This window comes from Curcuma longa, chromosome 20 (genome assembly GCF_044706935.1).
Source record: "Curcuma longa cultivar G26 ecotype Majalengka, Jawa Barat chromosome 20, ITB_CL_G26_1.1, whole genome shotgun sequence".
Classification (NCBI taxonomy): Eukaryota; Viridiplantae; Streptophyta; class Magnoliopsida; order Zingiberales; family Zingiberaceae; genus Curcuma; species Curcuma longa.
In genome coordinates, this window is record NC_133880.1 from 2,895,450 (window position 1) to 2,914,920 (window position 19,471).

General features: G+C 39.0%; 6 protein-coding genes across 7 annotated transcripts; 4 read left to right on the forward strand and 2 right to left on the reverse strand.

Moving 5' to 3' along the window:
• The first annotated feature begins 435 nt into the window (after window positions 1-435).
• On the forward strand, window positions 436-3,303 carry LOC141813559 (uncharacterized). Its single transcript, XM_074701519.1, has 3 exons — window positions 436-648; window positions 2,174-2,463; window positions 2,787-3,303. The coding sequence occupies exons 1-3, from the start codon at window positions 484-486 to the stop codon at window positions 3,301-3,303; spliced, it is 972 nt and encodes a 323-aa protein (XP_074557620.1). The 5' UTR covers window positions 436-483.
• A 1,513-nt stretch (window positions 3,304-4,816) lies between these two features.
• Window positions 4,817-7,569, forward strand: LOC141813693 (uncharacterized). 2 transcript variants are annotated; one of them, XM_074701666.1, is made up of 3 exons: window positions 4,817-5,029; window positions 6,310-6,599; window positions 6,920-7,569. In XM_074701666.1, the coding sequence occupies exons 1-3, from the start codon at window positions 4,865-4,867 to the stop codon at window positions 7,458-7,460; spliced, it is 996 nt and encodes a 331-aa protein (XP_074557767.1). In that variant the 5' UTR covers window positions 4,817-4,864; the 3' UTR covers window positions 7,461-7,569. The 2 variants fall into 2 exon arrangements, with proteins under 2 accessions (XP_074557767.1, XP_074557768.1); XM_074701667.1 differs by having other exon boundaries at window positions 4,948-5,029; window positions 6,299-6,599.
• A 952-nt stretch (window positions 7,570-8,521) lies between these two features.
• LOC141813929 (uncharacterized) lies at window positions 8,522-9,864 on the forward strand. The gene is made up of 3 exons (XM_074701938.1): window positions 8,522-8,928; window positions 9,031-9,149; window positions 9,525-9,864. The coding sequence occupies exons 1-3, from the start codon at window positions 8,590-8,592 to the stop codon at window positions 9,670-9,672; spliced, it is 606 nt and encodes a 201-aa protein (XP_074558039.1). The 5' UTR covers window positions 8,522-8,589; the 3' UTR covers window positions 9,673-9,864.
• A 1,802-nt stretch (window positions 9,865-11,666) lies between these two features.
• Window positions 11,667-12,248, reverse strand: LOC141813821 (heat shock factor-binding protein-like). Its single transcript, XM_074701808.1, has one exon. The coding sequence runs from the start codon at window positions 12,166-12,168 to the stop codon at window positions 11,887-11,889; it is 282 nt and encodes a 93-aa protein (XP_074557909.1). The 5' UTR covers window positions 12,169-12,248; the 3' UTR covers window positions 11,667-11,886.
• A 1,063-nt stretch (window positions 12,249-13,311) lies between these two features.
• Window positions 13,312-15,859, reverse strand: LOC141813790 (glycolipid transfer protein 3-like). Its single transcript, XM_074701772.1, is given in 7 exon segments — window positions 13,312-13,558; window positions 13,660-13,803; window positions 13,875-14,010; window positions 14,109-14,239; window positions 15,186-15,241; window positions 15,373-15,625; window positions 15,628-15,859. Coding segments are annotated over 7 exon segments (888 nt in total). The 5' UTR covers window positions 15,760-15,859; the 3' UTR covers window positions 13,312-13,522.
• A 172-nt stretch (window positions 15,860-16,031) lies between these two features.
• On the forward strand, window positions 16,032-19,442 carry LOC141813404 (uncharacterized). The gene is made up of 4 exons (XM_074701370.1): window positions 16,032-16,191; window positions 18,055-18,227; window positions 18,706-18,806; window positions 18,890-19,442. The coding sequence occupies exons 2-4, from the start codon at window positions 18,130-18,132 to the stop codon at window positions 19,390-19,392; spliced, it is 702 nt and encodes a 233-aa protein (XP_074557471.1). The 5' UTR covers window positions 16,032-16,191; window positions 18,055-18,129; the 3' UTR covers window positions 19,393-19,442.
• Window positions 19,443-19,471: the final 29 nt, after the last annotated feature.

The following is a 19,471-nucleotide window of genomic DNA, read 5'->3' on the forward strand; positions in this document are numbered from 1 at the left end:
TTAGGAAATGCCCATAATAATTTAGGCATAGCATCCATCAAAATTTTATTTTATAGTTGTCCTCTATCTCTGTAAAAAGGTAAAATACCCCAGCAGTTCTATATATCGATCCCACGACCATCTATGAAAAGATAAATCGAGAAATTATAATTGATCATGATGAAGAAAGATATTGCTCGGCTTATAGTTGTCCTCCAAAACTTTGAAATGGTTAAAATATCCTTAAAAAATGTTCAAATTCCTATAGTTTCACTTTTGCACCATTATTTGGGATCAAAACTATGTGGTTTATAATTAAATAGTAAGTGTTTGAAAATTTTAAGACATTTTCAGAAGAGGATAAACAGCAGGGGGCAAATTGAAAATATTCAAAAAAAATATCTGAATCGGAGGCCTATATTTCACTCGTTGCGAGGCGGCTCCGTCTCCGCTTCTCCAGTCCACTCGCAAGCCCTCGCTCTCCCGCCTCCGCTCTCGCCGTCGATGGGCGCCGCCTCCGCCGTCCTCACCCTCCTCCCCTTCCTCCCTCGCAGAGGACTTGTATCCGCCTCCTCTCCTCGGCTTACCCTGGCGCTCCTTAGTAGTGGCGGTGTCTCCTCTTCCGTCAGCGGATTGCGTCCCCGCTTTTCCCCCTTCTTGCATAGGCTCGTAAGTCGATGTCTTTCATCTAATTTTCTTCCGTTTTCCGTGTTTATCTCGAACTATTTCATCTAGTTTTGGAATATTTCTTCCGCTGTTTGAATTTTTTTTCTTCGGTTTTTGAGCATAACCTAGCTAGCTCTAAGTTTGAAGAAAATCAATAGATTCTGAATATGATTTGGCCATAATCTTGTTTAAAACCAGTTTCGGTTGAGAAGGAATTCGAATTTGTGTTTTAGAAAAGAATACTTGAGGATTCTAACTTCGATTCCCATGTTTGATGTTATATATTGTAGCGTTCTTTAGTCTCATGAATTCCTGAGAACCATCAACAGTTTGATTGGATTTCTGAAGTCCAACTTTTCTGTCACGATAGGATTTTAATTTTCAATTTTCTTGTTTATAGATCTCAGGAAAGTGGTTTAACATCAAAAACAGAATTCCAGTTTCAAAAAACCTCGCGGTTCTAAACAAGTTAGTTGATCACGCTTCAGAACTTTCCAATTGGATCTCTTCTGATCTGATAGTTAATTTTCTGTTTCGTTTCTGTTTCTTATTTATTGATTTCACATTTTTTTATCTGTAAATGGAAACATTATAAAACAGAAAGATCACATTATAATTGTGGCGATGGGATCAACTGAAGAGGATGCCATTCTCTTAGGTTTAGTTACAGAAATACTTCTAGACATCTCTTAAATTTCAAATTCATACCTGAACAATTTTTTTTTAAAATTTGGTCACTTAACTGTGATAATTGTTCCTATTCATGTTCGTGCATTATATTTACTGAGAAGCATAAAATGTCCACTTGAGCATAATGGAGGATGTTGATGCAACAATTTATTAGAATGATTGTGTTGACATGGGCATGGTTTGAGTGCTTAGTCAACGGATCTAGGGCATAGCTGAATTGATTACGATGCAGCAGAGTTGTAGAAGAGGGCAAAGGTTGGTTAGCCGACAATACCCTCCTGCGTCATGACCAACTGCAGTTTCTCGATTTACCTCCTCACAAATGGTCGTGGGGCCAACCGTATGGGGAGGTGGCGGATTCCATCTTTTTTAGTCAGCGCCTCCGAGGCATAGCTTATCGAACAGACTTGCAGAAGAGGGCAAGGGTTACGATGAAATTGAGCAATATCCTCCTCCATCGTGATCAAGTTTCTCGAGTAAATGGTCGTGAGGCCGACCGTGTGGGATAACTCGGCATAGTTCGTCGTATACAGATGATCGTGGGACCGACCGCAATTGACCTTTTGTAGAAGAGTGCTTAGTCAGTTATCGAGTTGACATACACAATCGAACAAAATAATTTTTGAAGTTTTTTTGATTAAATTGAAACCCACAAATGTTTGAGACCTATGATTAGCCCAATTCTGTTCTGTCGATGTGATTTTTAGGAATCAAATTTGTATCTTTAACAAATGTGCTAATAGTTCTTTAAAGTTTAACCATTCCGTGTCACATTTCAGTTAATTTACTTGAGATATTACCATCATATGCTGACTGTAACATTTCAGTTTGGTTCCAGAGGAGATGCAACTTGTATTGTAGGAGAGGCACGCCACTTAGTCGAAAAGTGACTGGTAAGTCACTTTGCAGTCTAGTGGAACTAGAAGATGGTGTTGACGATGAAGCATGTGAGCTTGTCAATGGAGTTGAGCTGGTTATCGGGGAGGGCGAGGACAGTTTCCGTGCGTACTTACTGAAGGCAGTGAAGAACAACAATGGAACCGGTGTGCTGCTTCTATCCGATGTACTTGGTTTTGAAGATTCAGCTACGAGGGACTTTGCCTATCGAGTGGCTTGCCACGGCTACAAGTACATTTCTTCATTACTCTTAACTAGTGCTTAATGCTTCATATGACTACAAGGGACAGCTCCATTATCGCGTTGCATTTTGCTTGCATACACCACTTCAAACGATATGAAAAAGATCTTAGATGTTTCGTAAACTAGATTATTGTCACATGTGTTTACGGTTTCCTTTGGCCTCCCACACGAGTTCTCTTTTAGCTGCTCACATAGGTTGAACTACAGGCTTGCAATTGGTTCAGCAATGTCATGATAAACCCTGAACCATGATTTCTCCTTCCGATACATTCGCCTATGTTTTTCATTCTTGATAATGCATTGTTTTGCAGTGTTCTTGTCCCTGATTTATTTCGTGTGAATCCATGGAAGCTAAACTGGGCGGCGGATGGGTTCGATTCCTGGTTATCCAAACAACCACCTAAAAGGGTTGCTAGAGACGTTGACGCATGCACAGCCTGGATGATCGATGAATTTCTGGCTGCCGGAATCTCAAAAAAACTTGGCATCATCGGATTCTCTTTCGGTGGTGGACATCTTATAGAAGCCTTATCCCGTGATGAGCAAGCATACTATGGCACCGGCATCTGCTTCTACGGCTCAAACATAGATCCATCCAAAGGGAGTAGCATCAAAGCACCGGTTTTGTTTGTTTCGGGAGACAACGATCCCTTCTGTTCTGTGGCTATGTTGAAAGAGATCGAGAAGAAGATTCAAGGCTCGAAGGTCGTGATATACCAAGGCAGAGGACAAGGGTTTGTGCACCGACCAGAGTCGGAGGAGGAAGATGAAGCTGCAGAGGATGCTTTTTCTTGCACGAGGAATTGTATTTCTTTTATAAATATATAATAAGGCAAAATTCCAACGCTGGATTGTATAAAAAAAAGTTTATTGGTGGTGAAATTATTAGATTTTACTTTAGCTTTTTTCATAAGAAATATAAATATTAATGGTTAAACTCCTGATTTTGAGAATTTTGAAAACAGAATAAAACACTTAAGTTAGAAAAATATATTGATAAATGTAATGGGAATTTGCATGGGGAAAAGATAGAATTTGTAAAACTCCTGATTTAATTTCTCTGGGTTTGGGCAATATGAACTAGGCCCAAATATAGAAGCAATGCAAGCCCATTGGGCCATTAAATGGAATTAATTAATTTACAGGCATTAGTTCTAGCCGTTAGGACAATAATCAATTCATGCAGAGTCTAAATATGTGAACTTCCCACCATATTCTTTAAATAAACTTTATAATAATAATAATAATAATAATAATAATAATAATAATAATAATAATAATTCGGTCTAATTTTCTCAAAGGTCCACTTAATTTTTTGAAAATTTCAAAGAGTGCATCATACTTTAATTTTTATCAAAATGATACCTAATTTTCAAAATATCCTTTCACCTATTTGAGCCCTAAATTAAAATTAAAAAAAAATTAAATTTTCTTATTTAAATCGATTCAACTGAATCAGATAAAAAAATAAAAATTAATTATTTTATCTAAGAATTTCATATAAAAGTGATTGATGAAATTAAAAAGTTAATTTTATTTTACTTTTACTTATTTTCTTGTAGTTAGATATTAAATATTTAAAAAAAATAAAAACGTTTAAAAAGATTTTTAATTTTTTTATTAACTTTCTTTTATATTTTTTAAAAAATTAAAATTTTTATTAAAGTTCTAAAATAAAGAATAAAAATATGGATAAATTTAAGAGATTATAATTTAATGACATAAATTTTTATATGAAATTCCTTAATGGAATAATTAACATTTTTTATCCGATTTGGTTCGGTTTAAATAAGAAAAATTAATTTTTTATTTTAATTTAGAGTTGAAATAGATAGAAAAGATATTATAAAAATTAAAATACCTTTGATGCATCCTTTAAAAAATTCAGAAGGGCCTTTTAGGAAATGCCCATAATAATTTAGGCATAGCATCCATCAAAATTTTATTTTATAGTTGTCCTCTATCTCTGTAAAAAAAAGGTAAAATTTCGCTACCCCAGCAGTTCTATATATCGATCCCACGACCATCTATGAAAAGATAAATCGAGAAATTATAATTGATCATGATGAAGAAAGATATTGCTCGGCTTATAGTTGTCCTCCAAAACTTTGAAATGGTTAAAATATCCTTAAAAAATGTTCAAATTCCTATAGTTTCACTTTTGCACCATTATTTGGGATCAAAACTATGTGGTTTATAATTAAATAGTAAGTGTTTGAAAATTTTAAGACATTTTCAGAAGAGGATAAACAGCAGGGGGCAAATTGAAAATATTCAAAAAAAATATCTGAATCGGAGGCCTATATTTCACTCGTTGCGAGGCGGCTCCGTCTCCGCTTCTCCAGTCCACTCGCAAGCCCTCGCTCTCCCGCCTCCGCTCTCGCCGTCGATGGGCGCCGCCTCCGCCGTCCTCACCCTCCTCCCCTTCCTCCCTCGCAGAGGACTTGTATCCGCCTCCTCTCCTCGGCTTACCCTGGCGCTCCTTAGTAGTGGCGGTGTCTCCTCTTCCGTCAGCGGATTGCGTCCCCGCTTTTCCCCCTTCTTGCATAGGCTCGTAAGTCGATGTCTTTCATCTAATTTTCTTCCGTTTTCCGTGTTTATCTCGAACTATTTCATCTAGTTTTGGAATATTTCTTCCGCTGTTTGAATTTTTTTTCTTCGGTTTTTGAGCATAACCTAGCTAGCTCTAAGTTTGAAGAAAATCAATAGATTCTGAATATGATTTGGCCATAATCTTGTTTAAAACCAGTTTCGGTTGAGAAGGAATTCGAATTTGTGTTTTAGAAAAGAATACTTGAGGATTCTAACTTCGATTCCCATGTTTGATGTTATATATTGTAGCGTTCTTTAGTCTCATGAATTCCTGAGAACCATCAACAGTTTGATTGGATTTCTGAAGTCCAACTTTTCTGTCACGATAGGATTTTAATTTTCAATTTTCTTGTTTATAGATCTCAGGAAAGTGGTTTAACATCAAAAACAGAATTCCAGTTTCAAAAAACCTCGCGGTTCTAAACAAGTTAGTTGATCACGCTTCAGAACTTTCCAATTGGATCTCTTCTGATCTGATAGTTAATTTTCTGTTTCGTTTCTGTTTCTTATTTATTGATTTCACATTTTTTTATCTGTAAATGGAAACATTATAAAACAGAAAGATCGCATCGTGCATTATAATTGTGGCGATGGGATCAACTGAAGAGGATGCCATTCTATTAGGTCTAGTTACAGAAATACTTCTAGACATCTCTTAAATTTCAAATTCATACCTGAACAATTTTTTTTTAAAATTTGGTCACTTAACTGTGATAATTGTTCCTATTCATGTTCGTGCATTATATTTACTGAGAAGCATAAAATGTCCACTTGAGCATAATGGAGGATGTTGATGCAATAATTTATTAGAATGATTGTGTTGACATGGGCATGGTTTGAGTGCTTAGTTGCCCGACGGGGATATAGTTGAGTTGGTTACGATGGAACAGAGTTGTAAAAGAGTGCTTAGTCAGTTATCGAGTCGGCATACATTGCTCGCAATCGAGTAAATGTAGTAGATGGATAACTCGGCATACATTGCTCGCAATTGAGTAAATGTAGTAGATGGACTCGAACAAAATAATTTTTGGAGTTTTTTGATTAAATTGAAACCCACAAATGTTTGAGACCTATGATTAGCCCAATTCTGTTCTGTCAATGTGATTTTTAGGAATCAAATTTGTATCTTTAACAAATGTACTAATAGTTCTTTAAAGTTTAACCATTCCGTGTCACATTTCAGTTAATTTACTTGAGATATTACCATCATATGCTGACTGTAACATTTCAGTTTGGTTCCAGAGGAGATGCAACTTGTATTGTAGGAGAGGCATGCCACTTGGTCGAAAAGTGACTGGTAAGTCACTTTGCAGTCTAGTGGAACTAGAAGATGGTGTCGACGATGAAGCATGTGAGCTTGTCAATGGAGTTGAGCTGGTTATCGGGGAGGGCGAGGACAGTTTCCGTGCGTACTTACTGAAGGCAGTGAAGAACAACAATGGAACCGGTGTGCTGCTTCTATCCGATGTACTTGGTTTTGAAGATTCAGCTACGAGGGACTTTGCCTATCGAGTGGCTTGCCACGGCTACAAGTACATTTCTTCATTACTCTTAACTAGTGCTATAATGCTTCATATGACTACAAGGGACAGCTCCATTATCGCGTTGCATTTTGCTTGCATACACCACTTCAAACGATATGAAAAAGATCTTAGATGTTTCGTAAACTAGATTATTGTCACATGTGTTTACGGTTTCCTTTGGGAGAATTTGTTCTCTTTTAGCTGCTCACATAGGTTGAACTACAGGCTTGCAATTGGTTCAGCAATGTCATTATAAACCCTGAACCATGATTTCTCCTTCCGATACATTCGCCTATGTTTTTCATTCTTGATAATGCATTGTTTTGCAGTGTTCTTGTCCCTGATTTGTTTCGTGTGAATCCATGGAAGCTAAACTGGGCGGCGGATGGGTTCGATTCCTGGTTATCCAAACAATCACCTGAAAGGGTTGCTAGAGACGTTGACGCATGCACAGCCTGGATGATCGATGAATTTCTGGCTGCCGGAATCTCCAAAAAACTCGGCATCATCGGATTCTCTTTCGGCGGTGGACATCTTATAGAAGCCTTATCCCGTGATGAGCAAGCATACTATGGCACCGGCATCTGCTTCTACGGCTCAAACATTGATCCATCCAAAGGGAGTAGCATCAAAGCACCGGTTTTGTTTGTTTCTGGAGATAACGATCCCTTCTGTTCTGTTGCTACGTTGAAAGAGATCGAGAAGAAGATTCAAGGCTCGAAGGTCGTGATATACCAAGGCAGAGGACAAGGGTTTGTGCACCGACCAGAGTCGGAGGAGGAAGATGAAGCTGCAGAGGATGCTTTTTCTTGCACGAGGAATTGGTTGCATGACAATTTGCTTGGAACGGAAACTGAGTTACTTGTGTGAGGCAAGAATACACTACTTTTTCGCCACAAACAACCTTTCCTACTCTGCTTGTATTTCATATTTTATCCAACTGCAAGTGCATATAGATGAATCATGTTGGAAAACCTAATTATAGTTTTTGTTACAGATTGTATCAAGCCGTAACAATTCACATGGACTGGACAGGGAAGAAAGATTGTGGATGGACATCTGATAAATATAACAATAATGATTAAAATAAACACAACATACAAGTTGATTGGCAAATTAATTTTTCATCAAATTGTTGGAGAAAATCGATATTTTACTTTTGAGAGAGAGGGAGAATACCCTCATTATTAAGTGTATTAACATCACCTATGCCCAATTTTGTATGTATAACGATTTGGGTATTTTCCAAGATTAATAAAAACCGCAATAAAAAAAATTGATACTCACCGACGGGTCGTCATGTGTTTCACAATCCATTTGCCCTTTGCTACTTGGTCTGCATCAACACCTTTTATATGCTCAATCTGAAAAGAGAATTGAAACAATATTCCCCATGAACAAATCAGGATATTGCAGCATTTTTTTTCTTCTTTATTTCCCGTCCTCTGCAACAACAGTGCAATGAATTGAATAAGAGGGTGAAAATGATATGACAAGTCTATCAACACTGGGCATCCCAGAAGACCAGAAAGATACCCCATTCAATTTTTTAGTTGGACAACTTAAACGCAGATCTACCTGGATCGCAGATGGTCCTCCACATTCAGCAGTCTCGTGAGCGTTCCCTGTCATACTAGGCAAGAGTACCATAGTGCGCGAAAGAAGGTAACAATGATGGTTAATCCATGAAGCAAAACCATGTTATCCACTGTTCACTAACAGCAAAACGAAAATCTCCAGTCTTGTGTGAGATTCACCCTAACCAATAGTCACACACATCACTGTCAGTGTCAACATCTGAAAGTGCAGAACTAGATCCAAATCACAAATTTTCCCCCACACGATGTTTGGTTTTACTGCTATCTTTGTATCCAATACTTTTGCTCTGTTTCGCACCTGTCAGAATAAAGGGAAAAAAGTAGCATGCCAAAGCAGAATCATCATCTCCATCTACCTACTCTTGAGAAGCTCAAGTACCAGTTACCGGGCTGTGGAGAAGATGGGCAGCCGTGGTGGTGGAGGAGGAAGTATGAACCGGGATGGCTCTTCCCACATTTCCAAGTGTGCCATAGGTTCCAGGAGGTGGGGGAGGAAGAGCAGCAGGGCTCAGGGAGTGTGGGGGGAGAGTAGTGTGGGGATGGAGAAGAAGAGGGTGATGGTGGTGGTAGACCAGAGTGGGAAGGCCAAGGAAGCCATGATGTGGGCATTGACTCATGTGGCAAACAACGGGGACCTCCTCACTCTTCTCCATGTCCTTCCTGCTAGCAGAGGTGGAGACTCTGAGCTGCACAACTTTTCAGATTCTCTTGCCTCACTGTGCAAATCCTGCAAACATGAGGCAATTTCTAAACTGTAGCTTTGATTACGTGCCAAATTTTGAATAATCAAATTCTTGATTACTTGCTAATTGTCCTTGTTTTACCTGAATTTTGATAAACAGGTGGAAGTGGAAGTACTTGTAATGGAAGGACCAAAGCTGGAAACTGTCCTCAGCCAAGTCAGAAAGCTGGAAGCATCAGTTCTAGTATTGAGCCAGAGCAAACCCTCCCTATGTTGCTGGTAAACATCTTTTGCCCCATAATTACAACTCAAAATCCATCTTTCCCTGCCAACATAGTCAAGGAAAGGAGGTCAAGAGTGGCAAACTAGAAAAAAAATAATTTATTTTCATCTGCTAGGACACTAGATGTAACATTAGAATCAACTGTCATCTCTTTTTCAGAATAAAGAGTAATTTAGCACCTTTTAGAGGAAAGTCTTTGAGTTAACTTTTTTTTTTGTCGGTTAGGATGAAACAAAAGCAAAATTTCTCATGAATAATTATACAAACATATTGTTGGAAGAAGGATCTAGTAATAAAAACAAGTTCAGCAAATTCTTGATTGTGATGCTGCTAATCTTTAGATTACTGATTTCCTTTCTTGATTGCTACAGTTTGTTTAATACAAACAGTGAAGACTTCGTAGAGCAGTGCATCAATGAAGCTCAGTGCCTCACATTAGCCGTGAGGAAGCAAAGCATGGGAGTAGGTGGCTACCTGGTCAGCACTAGATGGCATAAGAACTTCTGGCTCCTGGCTTAATTAAAAGAAATCATGGCACATCCTTCACATAGTTGTCTAACAATGTTAGCATTGTTGTAAGATGAGCTACAATAACAGTTGTAGTGCCTGAACTGAGCCAACAGTTAAAACTCTAGTATGTTTATGGATTGGAGTATCTACTGATACAAGATAATGAGTCAGTAATAAATCTTGTTGCCCAAAGTCAGGTTAGTCAAAGTCATGTGCATGTCTTAACATCATATACCACAGCACATCTAGTTCTTCTGCACTAGATGGCACCAGAACTTCTGGCTCCTGGCCTAATTAAAAGAAATCATGGCACATCCTTCTCATAGTTGTCTAACAATGTTAGCATTGTTGTAAGATGAGCTACAATAACAGTTGTAGTGCCTGAACTGAGCCAACAGTTAAACCTCTAGTGCGTATGTTTATGGATTGAGGTGTCTACTGATACAAGATAATGAGTTAGTAATTAATCTTGTTGCCCAAAGTCAGTTAGTCAAAGTCATGTGCATGTCTTAACACCACATAACATAGCACATTATGGACTAATAGCACAATCTCATTGGAATCCCTATATCTACGTCAGTGATATCATAAATGTGTTAAAGAAAGTACGTATGATAAAAGGAACAATATAGATACAGAAAAGAATATAGGACTAGCTGCATACAAGCATAAGGAGATCTAATTTAGCTGATTCTTTACCATATTATACGTCCACACATTATTGAATGGTTCTATGAAGCATTTGTTCAATTCTAAAATCCAAGCTTTATCTTCCTTGCAATTTACCAGGGCAAAGAAACACTGTTCAACAGCGAGGCATGCATGGAGTTTGTGTTTCAGCCGTTAAGGTAACATAGTGCGCTGAAACCTTATCTCGAAGATAACAACAAAGTACAGCCTAACCAAGTCACAGAACATCAAACAGAATTAAGAGAAGAGATGGGTTTCTGAAAATAAGCCCTCAAATAATAGTCAGTTAAGGAACAATGAGGACTCTAAGAAAAATAACAAATTAGATAAGTACTTGTGTTCTGCAACATTGAATGTAACAACAGTGACTGAATGAATGTGAATTTTTTTTTTTTTGGTAACAATGATAGTTGAGGAACATAAAGGTGGGAGTACAACCAGTTCACTACTCCAGCTCCTTCAAGTAACATTGCTTGTACATCCAAAATCATGGTTGCAAAAGTTATATTGTAGTATGATGTATTTATGCTACACATGAAAATCCAATCAACTATGGTATCTGAGAGTAAACCAAAATTTACAAATAGAAGTAAAACTATCAGAGTTTCAAGTAACATGCAATGACTTCAGGATGACAACTTCCTTTTGAAATTGACTATTTCATGAACACATCAGCCGAATTTTTGTTGATGCAAAATCCTTTTAATTCTAAGTAATGCAGGAAAGACTCATGATTCTAGTCTAAACACAGTCAACAAAAATCCAAAGACACATGATTCTGCTTATTGTGAAGTTCCTGGCGAGAAATAATACCAGTCATATTTATACAGATAAAGAAAAGACTCTACTAGTACTGTAGATGTAGCAAATACAGTTAAACAAATAGCATAGCAATCAAATAATTGAAACTAAACTAAGTTATGTTATGGAGTTAAAAGAATATCCTCAATAATGGGCACCAGTGAAACCCAAATGCAGTACTTTAACACTTATTCATGAAAGTAAGCATAGAATATCTGTGAAAAACACACAAAATATGATAAGATTCAAACCAATGTGAAATCCTTATTGGTGGCAACATAAATGAATAGAACAATCTATGAAAAGGAAGAAGCAAGATGACCTGTGGTGATAGAGTCAAGAATTTAATTGTCCAGATAACACACCATTATACGGATGACATAGAAATATCCTCCTTTTCCTTCCTTAAGATTTTACCACCATCCACAGCTTAATCTCAAGCAATTTTATATCCTCTGACAATGGAGCATGTGAATTATCAAGTGGATGCACGAAAATATGAGAGGAACCTATTCTTAAAGGTTACATCAACCAGTAGACTAATAGAAATATTGATCAACAAGTTTTTCTCTAGTTCTGAATGGAGTTCATCTCGAAAACACCGGAAATTAGATTGCACACAAAGGAAAACATCCCTCACACAAACTCACAGAAGATAACTCAATAAGGCAACTGCAATATGTCACTGTTGACCTGATCCAGACAATGTCATCAACCTGCCACGTGGATCGCTCATGAAGATTCATCGGAAGGCTTGCCTTCTTCCGGATTCGACTTCACCGTGGGTTCCGCGTCCATCTCAGCTTTGAGGTCAGTGATGCTCTTCTCCAGTTCATCGATCTTGCTCCCCATCTCATCTATCTTTGCAACTATGCCCTCGGACATCACCTGGAACCGGTTCTGCATCTGCACGAGAAGGTTTTGGACGAACGCCGTCATATCGGCGGTGCTCTGCACTGATCCTTCGGATTCATGATCGCCGGTCTTCGGGGCGACGGGATTCGTGGAAGCCATGGCCGAAACCCTAGATTTCTCGAACGGGAGGAGGCTCTAGCTGTTCGCTCGGCCTCGTCGACACCGCTAAGATTTGAGCAGAAGTGGAGGGGAGAGAAATCGAAGCCCGGTCCAAATAACGGGCCCGTTAGTTGATCTGTCCGATTCGCAGAGCCGGTTTATTAGACGGCGATTTTACCCTCACTAACCGGTTTAAACTGAAATAGCAATTCCAAAATAATTTTGACCGTTGGTACGACTGTACCAGTCCTATGAATGGTCCAGATGTTCTGTCAAACCCAATGTTGAAATAGAGACCTCAATGGAAACCGTAAAGCACGGTTAATACCACGAACAATCAAATTTTTATCTATTATACATAATTTTATCCTATATTAATATTTATATTTAAATTAATTTTATTTTAATTTATCATTATTAATTAAACCTTTTCAAATCTTTCTCGTACATTTTTATCATAGGTATATATATAATTTTTACCTTTTTCTCTAATATTTTTATTTTTTTATTATCCATGAGAATAGCAAGACTATCTTAAGTATTTTTCTCATAATTTTTCCTTTAAACTTCCTCTTTAATATTTTTATTTTTTTATTATCCATCTCCATGTTTGCATATCCATTTTAATATCTGTGACTATTACACGAGGAGTTTGATATTCTGCGCGACTCTCTCATGCGCGACCATGCATGCGATGCCGATCCACTGTCCATCACGCGATCACACTCAGATATGACCGTTTAAATGTGGAAATACATAGTTTCCCCCCCTCTACCCCTGTCGCTATCCCACCATGCTGTCCGACCACCGCCGACCGTCGGCTCGGGCCCGATCGACGTGCCACTCGTCGGCGCGTCGGCCGACATCGGATTCCAACTGGATTATAGCCGGAATCTGATATCGGCCAAAGTGTCGACGAGTGATACGTCGATCGGGCCCGAGACGCCGAGCAGCCGGCAATGGCCGGACGGCGTGATGGCAATGGCAACGGCGATGGATCGGCTATGTCGCGCACGAGGTCGCGTAGCACCAGTCGCGTAGAATATCAGATCTCTACACGAGGATATCTAAATATAATTTTCTTCAACTACTTAATAATGAAACTTAAGTCCACCTTCTGACCAAAAACAAGAGACCTTTACATACAAAATCTTTCCTGTAAAAGTTTTCCACAAAATATTTTACACAGATGAAAATTTTTACATGGAACAAACAAACCTAAATATATTATCTATTTTGTCCCTCTTATTCAACAAAAACAAGAGACAAAACAGAGTAAACATGCAGTAAAGCAGTGGCTGTACAATTTTCCTTTCACATTATCTACAAGGAGTGCAGAGACAATGGCAGCCCATCATGCAGACTTCAGTTTATCCAATTGATAAGTCCTCTGCAGCAATTCATCACAAAACACATTACTGTGGTCGATCCAACTCTGTGAACAACACAATTTACAGAAAATGAAGTGATTTTCAGAAGGATTCCACTCACCAAGAGGGCACATATTTCATCCAAAAGTGGTTGAATCACTGACACATAGCTCTTGACGTCTTGTTTCAGAGCTTCATAATCCTGCTCTTGACCCATGAGCAATCTGATTAAGGTTTCCCTCTCTGGAACCAGTTTTAAAGCTATCTGTCAAATTTCAAACTCCAGTTAGCAGCATCCTGAGGCAAAAGAATCATTAACCTTGTATACGGATCGACCTTGTAAGCAGCAGACGAGATCCAACCATGCCATGGCTTCAAAACCTCACTGTATGCTTCTTCCACTACTTGCTCAAGTTTTAATTTAGGGTTTTTGTCCAACTTTTGGAACAAAGTTAAACCGAAAACTATAGACCTAATTAATCGTCAAGAAAAAGAAATACTAGTTAGATACTTATTTAAGCTTAATCTCCTTTTTTTTCACAAAAATTGAATTCATTTCTGTGGCTGTACCTGGTGAGCCAAAGAATAGCTTTTGAACAGCTTCCAGCTTTTCTTGAAGTGCCCTCACCTACTTCTTTCTTCACTATCTCGATTAAACTTGAATTCAGGCTTGGATCCAACATGAATACCTCTTCCAATCTCTGAACAAACATTTTAACATTTTTTGGGTAGAACCAAAATTTATGATCTATCTATTTTTTGATACAAAATAGTGATGTGTCTTAGAGTAATCGTTTCAACAAATAAACATATAACAAAGTTGGGGAGACTAACAATTTCGTGAGGATTAGTATTCTAGATTCATCTTGCAAAAAAACCACTGGAATAGTTGTTCTATCAAAGTTCATCAGAATAAACGCAAGGACTAAACATGCGATTGAACTCTTTCATCACCAAATTGGAGCATTACTGGAACACCTTCAAAGATTGACATATCATCGCGATGTGAGAAGGATGAATGGGCTGGCAATGGCATCAACTATTGACACATATGTATTAGAAATAATATCGATAGGTTTATCCACTTTCACTTTCCCTCAAAATATCAAAATCATCACTTCTCCATGGATGAACTTTATTCTTGAAGCCATAACTCAAATTTGTCAAAGGGAATCAGATCATGTTGATCAACTTGGCTGATAGGCAAAATATATTAAAATAAATGCTTCCTTTTCGAAGCAATCACAATAAAGAGTATCAAACATGAAAAAAATCACCTTAATCCATGAAGATTCAAGCAATTTACCCTAAATCTTTACAAGTTGGGGAAATTAAGTAGCTTGTCGACACAAGTTCACCTTGTGAAGAAAGAGTTCAAGAATCAAATACAAACTATGAATTGATCAACAAACATTTCAGCAGCAAAATGATTACAAAGAATATTAAAAATGCCTGAAAAGTTTCAGGTTCATGCGATTTACTCTAAACTCTTCACAAGTTAAGGGAATTAATTAGGTTATTGAGACAAGTTCATTTTGTGAAGCAAAAACTGAGGAAACAAGCACAAGCTATGGATTCAGAAGCATAAACTTCAGGTGAAAATGCAAATAATTAATACTAAATCGCCTGAAAATTAAGTTTCATCACCTCAACATTCCTCTGTATATCCAGCCTCAGCACCAGCATCGTAGGACCAATCTTATCTGCAGAATCAAAGAAACAGAAAAAAAATTCTAAAAGGGGGAAAAATATCTTCACCGCAATTTCTTAATCAGATCCCTTTTTTCCTCTCCAGGATTCAAACACATTAACTAGAAAAAGTGACGCAGCGAACCGAGGAGATGCAGCAGCAGATTAGAGGCAGCAAGAAGAGGCATGGCGGAGACCTTGCTCTCCTCGAGCTTGAACAGTGAGAGCTCTTCCAGTGCCGTCCTAACATCCGACCACCCTTGTCTCCGGCCATGGCTCTCCTCCTCCTCCTCCTCCTCCTCGCCTTTACTCTTCCTCTCCGGCTTCATCCTCTTCACGATCTGGTCCAGGCCCGGCTGGTCGCGTGGGCGCTGCCTCTTCCCGGCCATGTCGGATCTCCCCTGCGGGTGGGCGAGGACAGGCGAAGAGAATTAGGGAGGTCAACGAGGTGTGGCAGTGGATGAAGATTGCCAGATTGGAGACTGCCGCTGCCGCTGATGCTCGCCATTGGAATAACCTTGTTTAATCTCATGCTGATAATTGCAGCTCAACTTGCGCAGTTCAGTCGCAGGGAATACGACGAGAGCTCATGATGTAACTGATTGCTTCAACGCTTTGGCTTTTTCCTCGAACAGAGACAGCTCCTCACTGTGGAAGATAGAAAGGTTTGTTTACCAAACACGGAAAGTTACAAATCGACAAACACACCACTTGCTTTAAGATTCGTGCACGACATGATTAATTTTATTTAAAATGATAAGTATGGAAGAAGTAGATGTAACTGTGCGAACTGAAAAAGGAAACTAACTTGCTTTCTGTGTTCTTCCTGCTCTTCGATCGAACCCTAGACCCGCTCCCAAATCTGAAGTCGCCTCCTTACCTCCCCTTCCTCGATCCGCCTGCTTAATCTCGTCTATCTCGGCTGGATCGCAGCATCTCCGATCCTCTCCGGCCGTCTCGTTGAGTAAGTAAATCCATATCTGTGTCGCTTTCATCTATTCGATTTTTGGTTGGTAGTATGCGAGAACGTGTTTGCTGGATGAGATATGCCCTCGTGATGTTTCTTAGGGTTTTTTGGGTGTGGTTGGAATGGCGATGTTACTTAGGAAGTTCATTTGATATCAGATTACACTCTTTTGGAAGTAATTTTCTATCGGTGAGAAAACCTCTGACAATGGAGCATATGCATTATCATGTGGATGCGTGATAATATTGGAGGAAACCTATTCTTAAAGGTTACATCAACCAGTAGATGAATAGAAATATCGATTGGCAAGCTTTTCTCTAGTTCTGGCATGGAGTTAGTCTCGAAAGCACCTGAAATTGGATTTGCACACACGAAAAAACATCCCTCACACGAACTCACAAAAGATAATTCAGTAAGACAAGTGCAATGTGTCACTGTTGACTTGATTCAGACAATGTTATCAACCTGCCATTGTGGCTCGCTCATGAAAATTCATCGGAAGGCTTGCCTTCTTCAGGATTTGGCTTCACTGTGGGTTCCGCTTCCATCTCAGTTTTGAGGTCATTGATGCTCTTTTCCAGTTCATCAATCTTGCTTCCCATCTCATCTATCTGTTCAACTACGCCCTTAGACATCTCCTGGAACCTGATCTGCATCTGCACCAGAAGGTGTTGTACGAATGCCATCATAACGGCAGTACTGTATGTTGATCCTTTGGGTTCATGATTGCTGGTCTTCGGATCAACAGGATTCGTGGAAGCCATGGTTGAAACCCTAGATTTCTTCAATGGGAGGAAGCACTCGCTATCCGCTTGATCTTGTCAACTCTGCTAAGATTTGAGCAGAAGTGGAGAAGAGAAACCAAAGCCCGGTCCAAATATCGGCTCATTAATTGATGAACTGTACCAATCCTGATGAATGATCAGATATTCCGTCAAACCCAATGTTGAAATGGAGATCTTAAAATCAAAACTGTGAAGCACCAGTTAAACCTCCTCTGGCTCAACATCTGAAGGGGGGAAAAGGGGGAAGTTCAAAACTAAGGTTCTAAACTCAACTGATACAAATCCCCTTCTCTCCCAATTAACTTCTTAAACTGTTTCTTCCATTGATTGATTGGGGAATGTCGGCCTTGGCTAGATGAGGGGCTGACTTAAGTTGGCAAGCCAAGATGGATATATATTCAGAGGGAGCAGGGTTAGGCATGTGCATCTTAATGTTGTCATTGCCTCCTGCAAAAAAGCCCAACGTTGGAGATTCCTAGCGCAGACCCTATGCTCAAGTCATATGAGTTAAGGAGAACCGGACAGAGCATGCATGAAAATGATAACAATTGTATACCTTCGGTGTTCGATCCATTGAACATATGTCTTACCAGATTCTTATAGGCTTTTATTAGTGAGGTTGGAGTGTCCTCTATGTTAGTGGTAGGCTATGTTGAGGCATAGATCATTATGCTTTCTTCTATCCAGGGCATTAAAATGTGATGCAATGGATACATTATTTGCAAATATGACGGATCATGTTGATGGTGACATGTCAGTTCATTATTAGTGCTCGGCCAACGAAGTATGCTTAAGGTTGCAGATGTCTTTGTCTAGAAGAGGTGCCCCTATTATTCCACTTTTGGTCATCAGGCATCGAGAGAGGTCTTGTACGCTTAGGCAGGACTGTGGACATTGTCTTACCAAGGTGCCATGGCTTGTATGCCCAACCCGGCTTGGGCTAGGTTCATTGGTTTGTTTTTGTCTCCCTCTTCTCCGGTCTGACTGAATCCCCAACGCTACTAAGCTAAATGAATGCTATTTGTCTTACTTCTATTCCTTGCTCGGGATTTATCTCCAATTTCATGCCTTGCAGGGAAATTTAGCAACGAAATCAATAGGACAGTGATCTTTGGACAAAACAGTGTTAAATGCAAGTGAAGTTGAATCAATGGGGAATGTTGTCAGTTCAGTAACATCAGGGTTTATCAATGTCATCAGCGACATATTTGGAGCTCCATTAGATTTTCTCTCTGGCAAATCGTGCAGGTAACGAAAAGTGTTAGCTACTGGTGCCATTTGCTTTATTTAACACAATATCCAACTTTCACTTGTTTTCACCCTCCCTTAACACTGGATTCATATCCTAACCAGAATTTGTTTATTTACATTACTAAGTATTGAAAATCCTAAATCATCAGTACCTCGTCATATTTAGCTTCCTGATGGCAAAGCCAGTAAGTAGGTTTTGAACAAGATACTATGCTATGACTTGAATTCTTTTCGTCTCTAATATAATGCTAAACTTTTGTTTCTTAAGTTGGAAATGGATGACAAAGTGTTGGTCCAAGTTCTTCACAGATTACTTCTTTAATATTCAAATATGCTTTGTTTGATCATCAGAAATGCACCCTTTATCATCAAAGATTTTTTTTTTTGTAAATGTTTTTATAAGGTTATTAACAATTTCAGTAGGATGTATTCTATCATGCTATTTCTTTATCTGATTTCCATAAACTGATATCAGCTCAGTATGCGAACCGACATGGGATCTCTTCTGCTACATCGAAAATTTCTGTGTCGCAAATCTTGTGAAGATGGTTGTCGTTCTCGCTCTCTTTTATGTTGGTAAGTACTCGTACCTACACCATTTTGCGATGAAATCATATTCCTCAAATGCTATCCTTCTCGCCTATGCGACACCGATCCAGTGCTTCTGTTTGTCTACGTGCTCTACAAAATCGGGTGTTGGCAATGCGTTTGCAAGGGAGCTTGCAGGATGCTCTGGCAATGCTTAGTGTCTTGCTACTCGTCTTGCGAGTACAGCTGCATGTTTGTGTGGTTTAAGTTGAAGAATGCCAAAGAAGATCGTCGGAGGAGGAGGATGGAAGCGTACGAATTGAGTTCGAGTCGAATTGGATCGGACGAGAGCATATCGTATGCGACTACACCGAGGTCTGTTAGATTTGTAAGATCTCTTTCTCAGAGATCAAGGGAACGACGAAGGATTCAACTGGAGAGATCTCTGAGGGCGAGGAGTCACCGGGTGAGAGTCGGTATTAGTCAACACTCTGTACGCATCCATGGCGAGGAGGAACCTAGAAGGCTTCACAGGCATGGAGATGTGCTGCATGACGTTAAGGTCACTCATACATCAAGGTTTGTACAGAAGGGCAATGTGAAGAGGATTCATAGGAGGAGGCTGTGGGAGTAAGTAATTAATTATATGAATATAGTTAAAATAAAAAATTTGTATATGAAATAAATGAGCTTTAATAAATGGATTAATGTTT

Bases quoted from the DNA above. Each gene is read 5' to 3' on its own strand.
- LOC141813559 (XM_074701519.1), top strand. From the start codon at position 484: ATGGGCGCCGCCTCCGCCGTCCTCACCCTCCTCCCCTTCCTCCCTCGC. The intron at 649-2,173 runs GTAAGTCGATGT...GTTTGGTTCCAG, and splicing joins CCCCCTTCTTGCATAGGCTC to AGGAGATGCAACTTGTATTG. The intron at 2,464-2,786 runs GTACATTTCTTC...ATTGTTTTGCAG, and splicing joins GTGGCTTGCCACGGCTACAA to TGTTCTTGTCCCTGATTTAT.
- LOC141813693 (XM_074701666.1), top strand. From the start codon at position 4,865: ATGGGCGCCGCCTCCGCCGTCCTCACCCTCCTCCCCTTCCTCCCTCGC. The intron at 5,030-6,309 runs GTAAGTCGATGT...GTTTGGTTCCAG, and splicing joins CCCCCTTCTTGCATAGGCTC to AGGAGATGCAACTTGTATTG. The intron at 6,600-6,919 runs GTACATTTCTTC...ATTGTTTTGCAG, and splicing joins GTGGCTTGCCACGGCTACAA to TGTTCTTGTCCCTGATTTGT.
- LOC141813929 (XM_074701938.1), top strand. From the start codon at position 8,590: ATGGGCAGCCGTGGTGGTGGAGGAGGAAGTATGAACCGGGATGGCTCT. The intron at 8,929-9,030 runs GCAATTTCTAAA...TTTGATAAACAG, and splicing joins GCAAATCCTGCAAACATGAG to GTGGAAGTGGAAGTACTTGT. The intron at 9,150-9,524 runs GTAAACATCTTT...TGATTGCTACAG, and splicing joins AAACCCTCCCTATGTTGCTG to TTTGTTTAATACAAACAGTG.
- LOC141813821 (XM_074701808.1), bottom strand. From the start codon at position 12,168: ATGGCTTCCACGAATCCCGTCGCCCCGAAGACCGGCGATCATGAATCC.
- LOC141813404 (XM_074701370.1), top strand. From the start codon at position 18,130: ATGGGGAATGTTGTCAGTTCAGTAACATCAGGGTTTATCAATGTCATC. The intron at 18,228-18,705 runs GTAACGAAAAGT...AACTGATATCAG, and splicing joins CTCTCTGGCAAATCGTGCAG to CTCAGTATGCGAACCGACAT. The intron at 18,807-18,889 runs GTAAGTACTCGT...ACACCGATCCAG, and splicing joins TCTCGCTCTCTTTTATGTTG to TGCTTCTGTTTGTCTACGTG.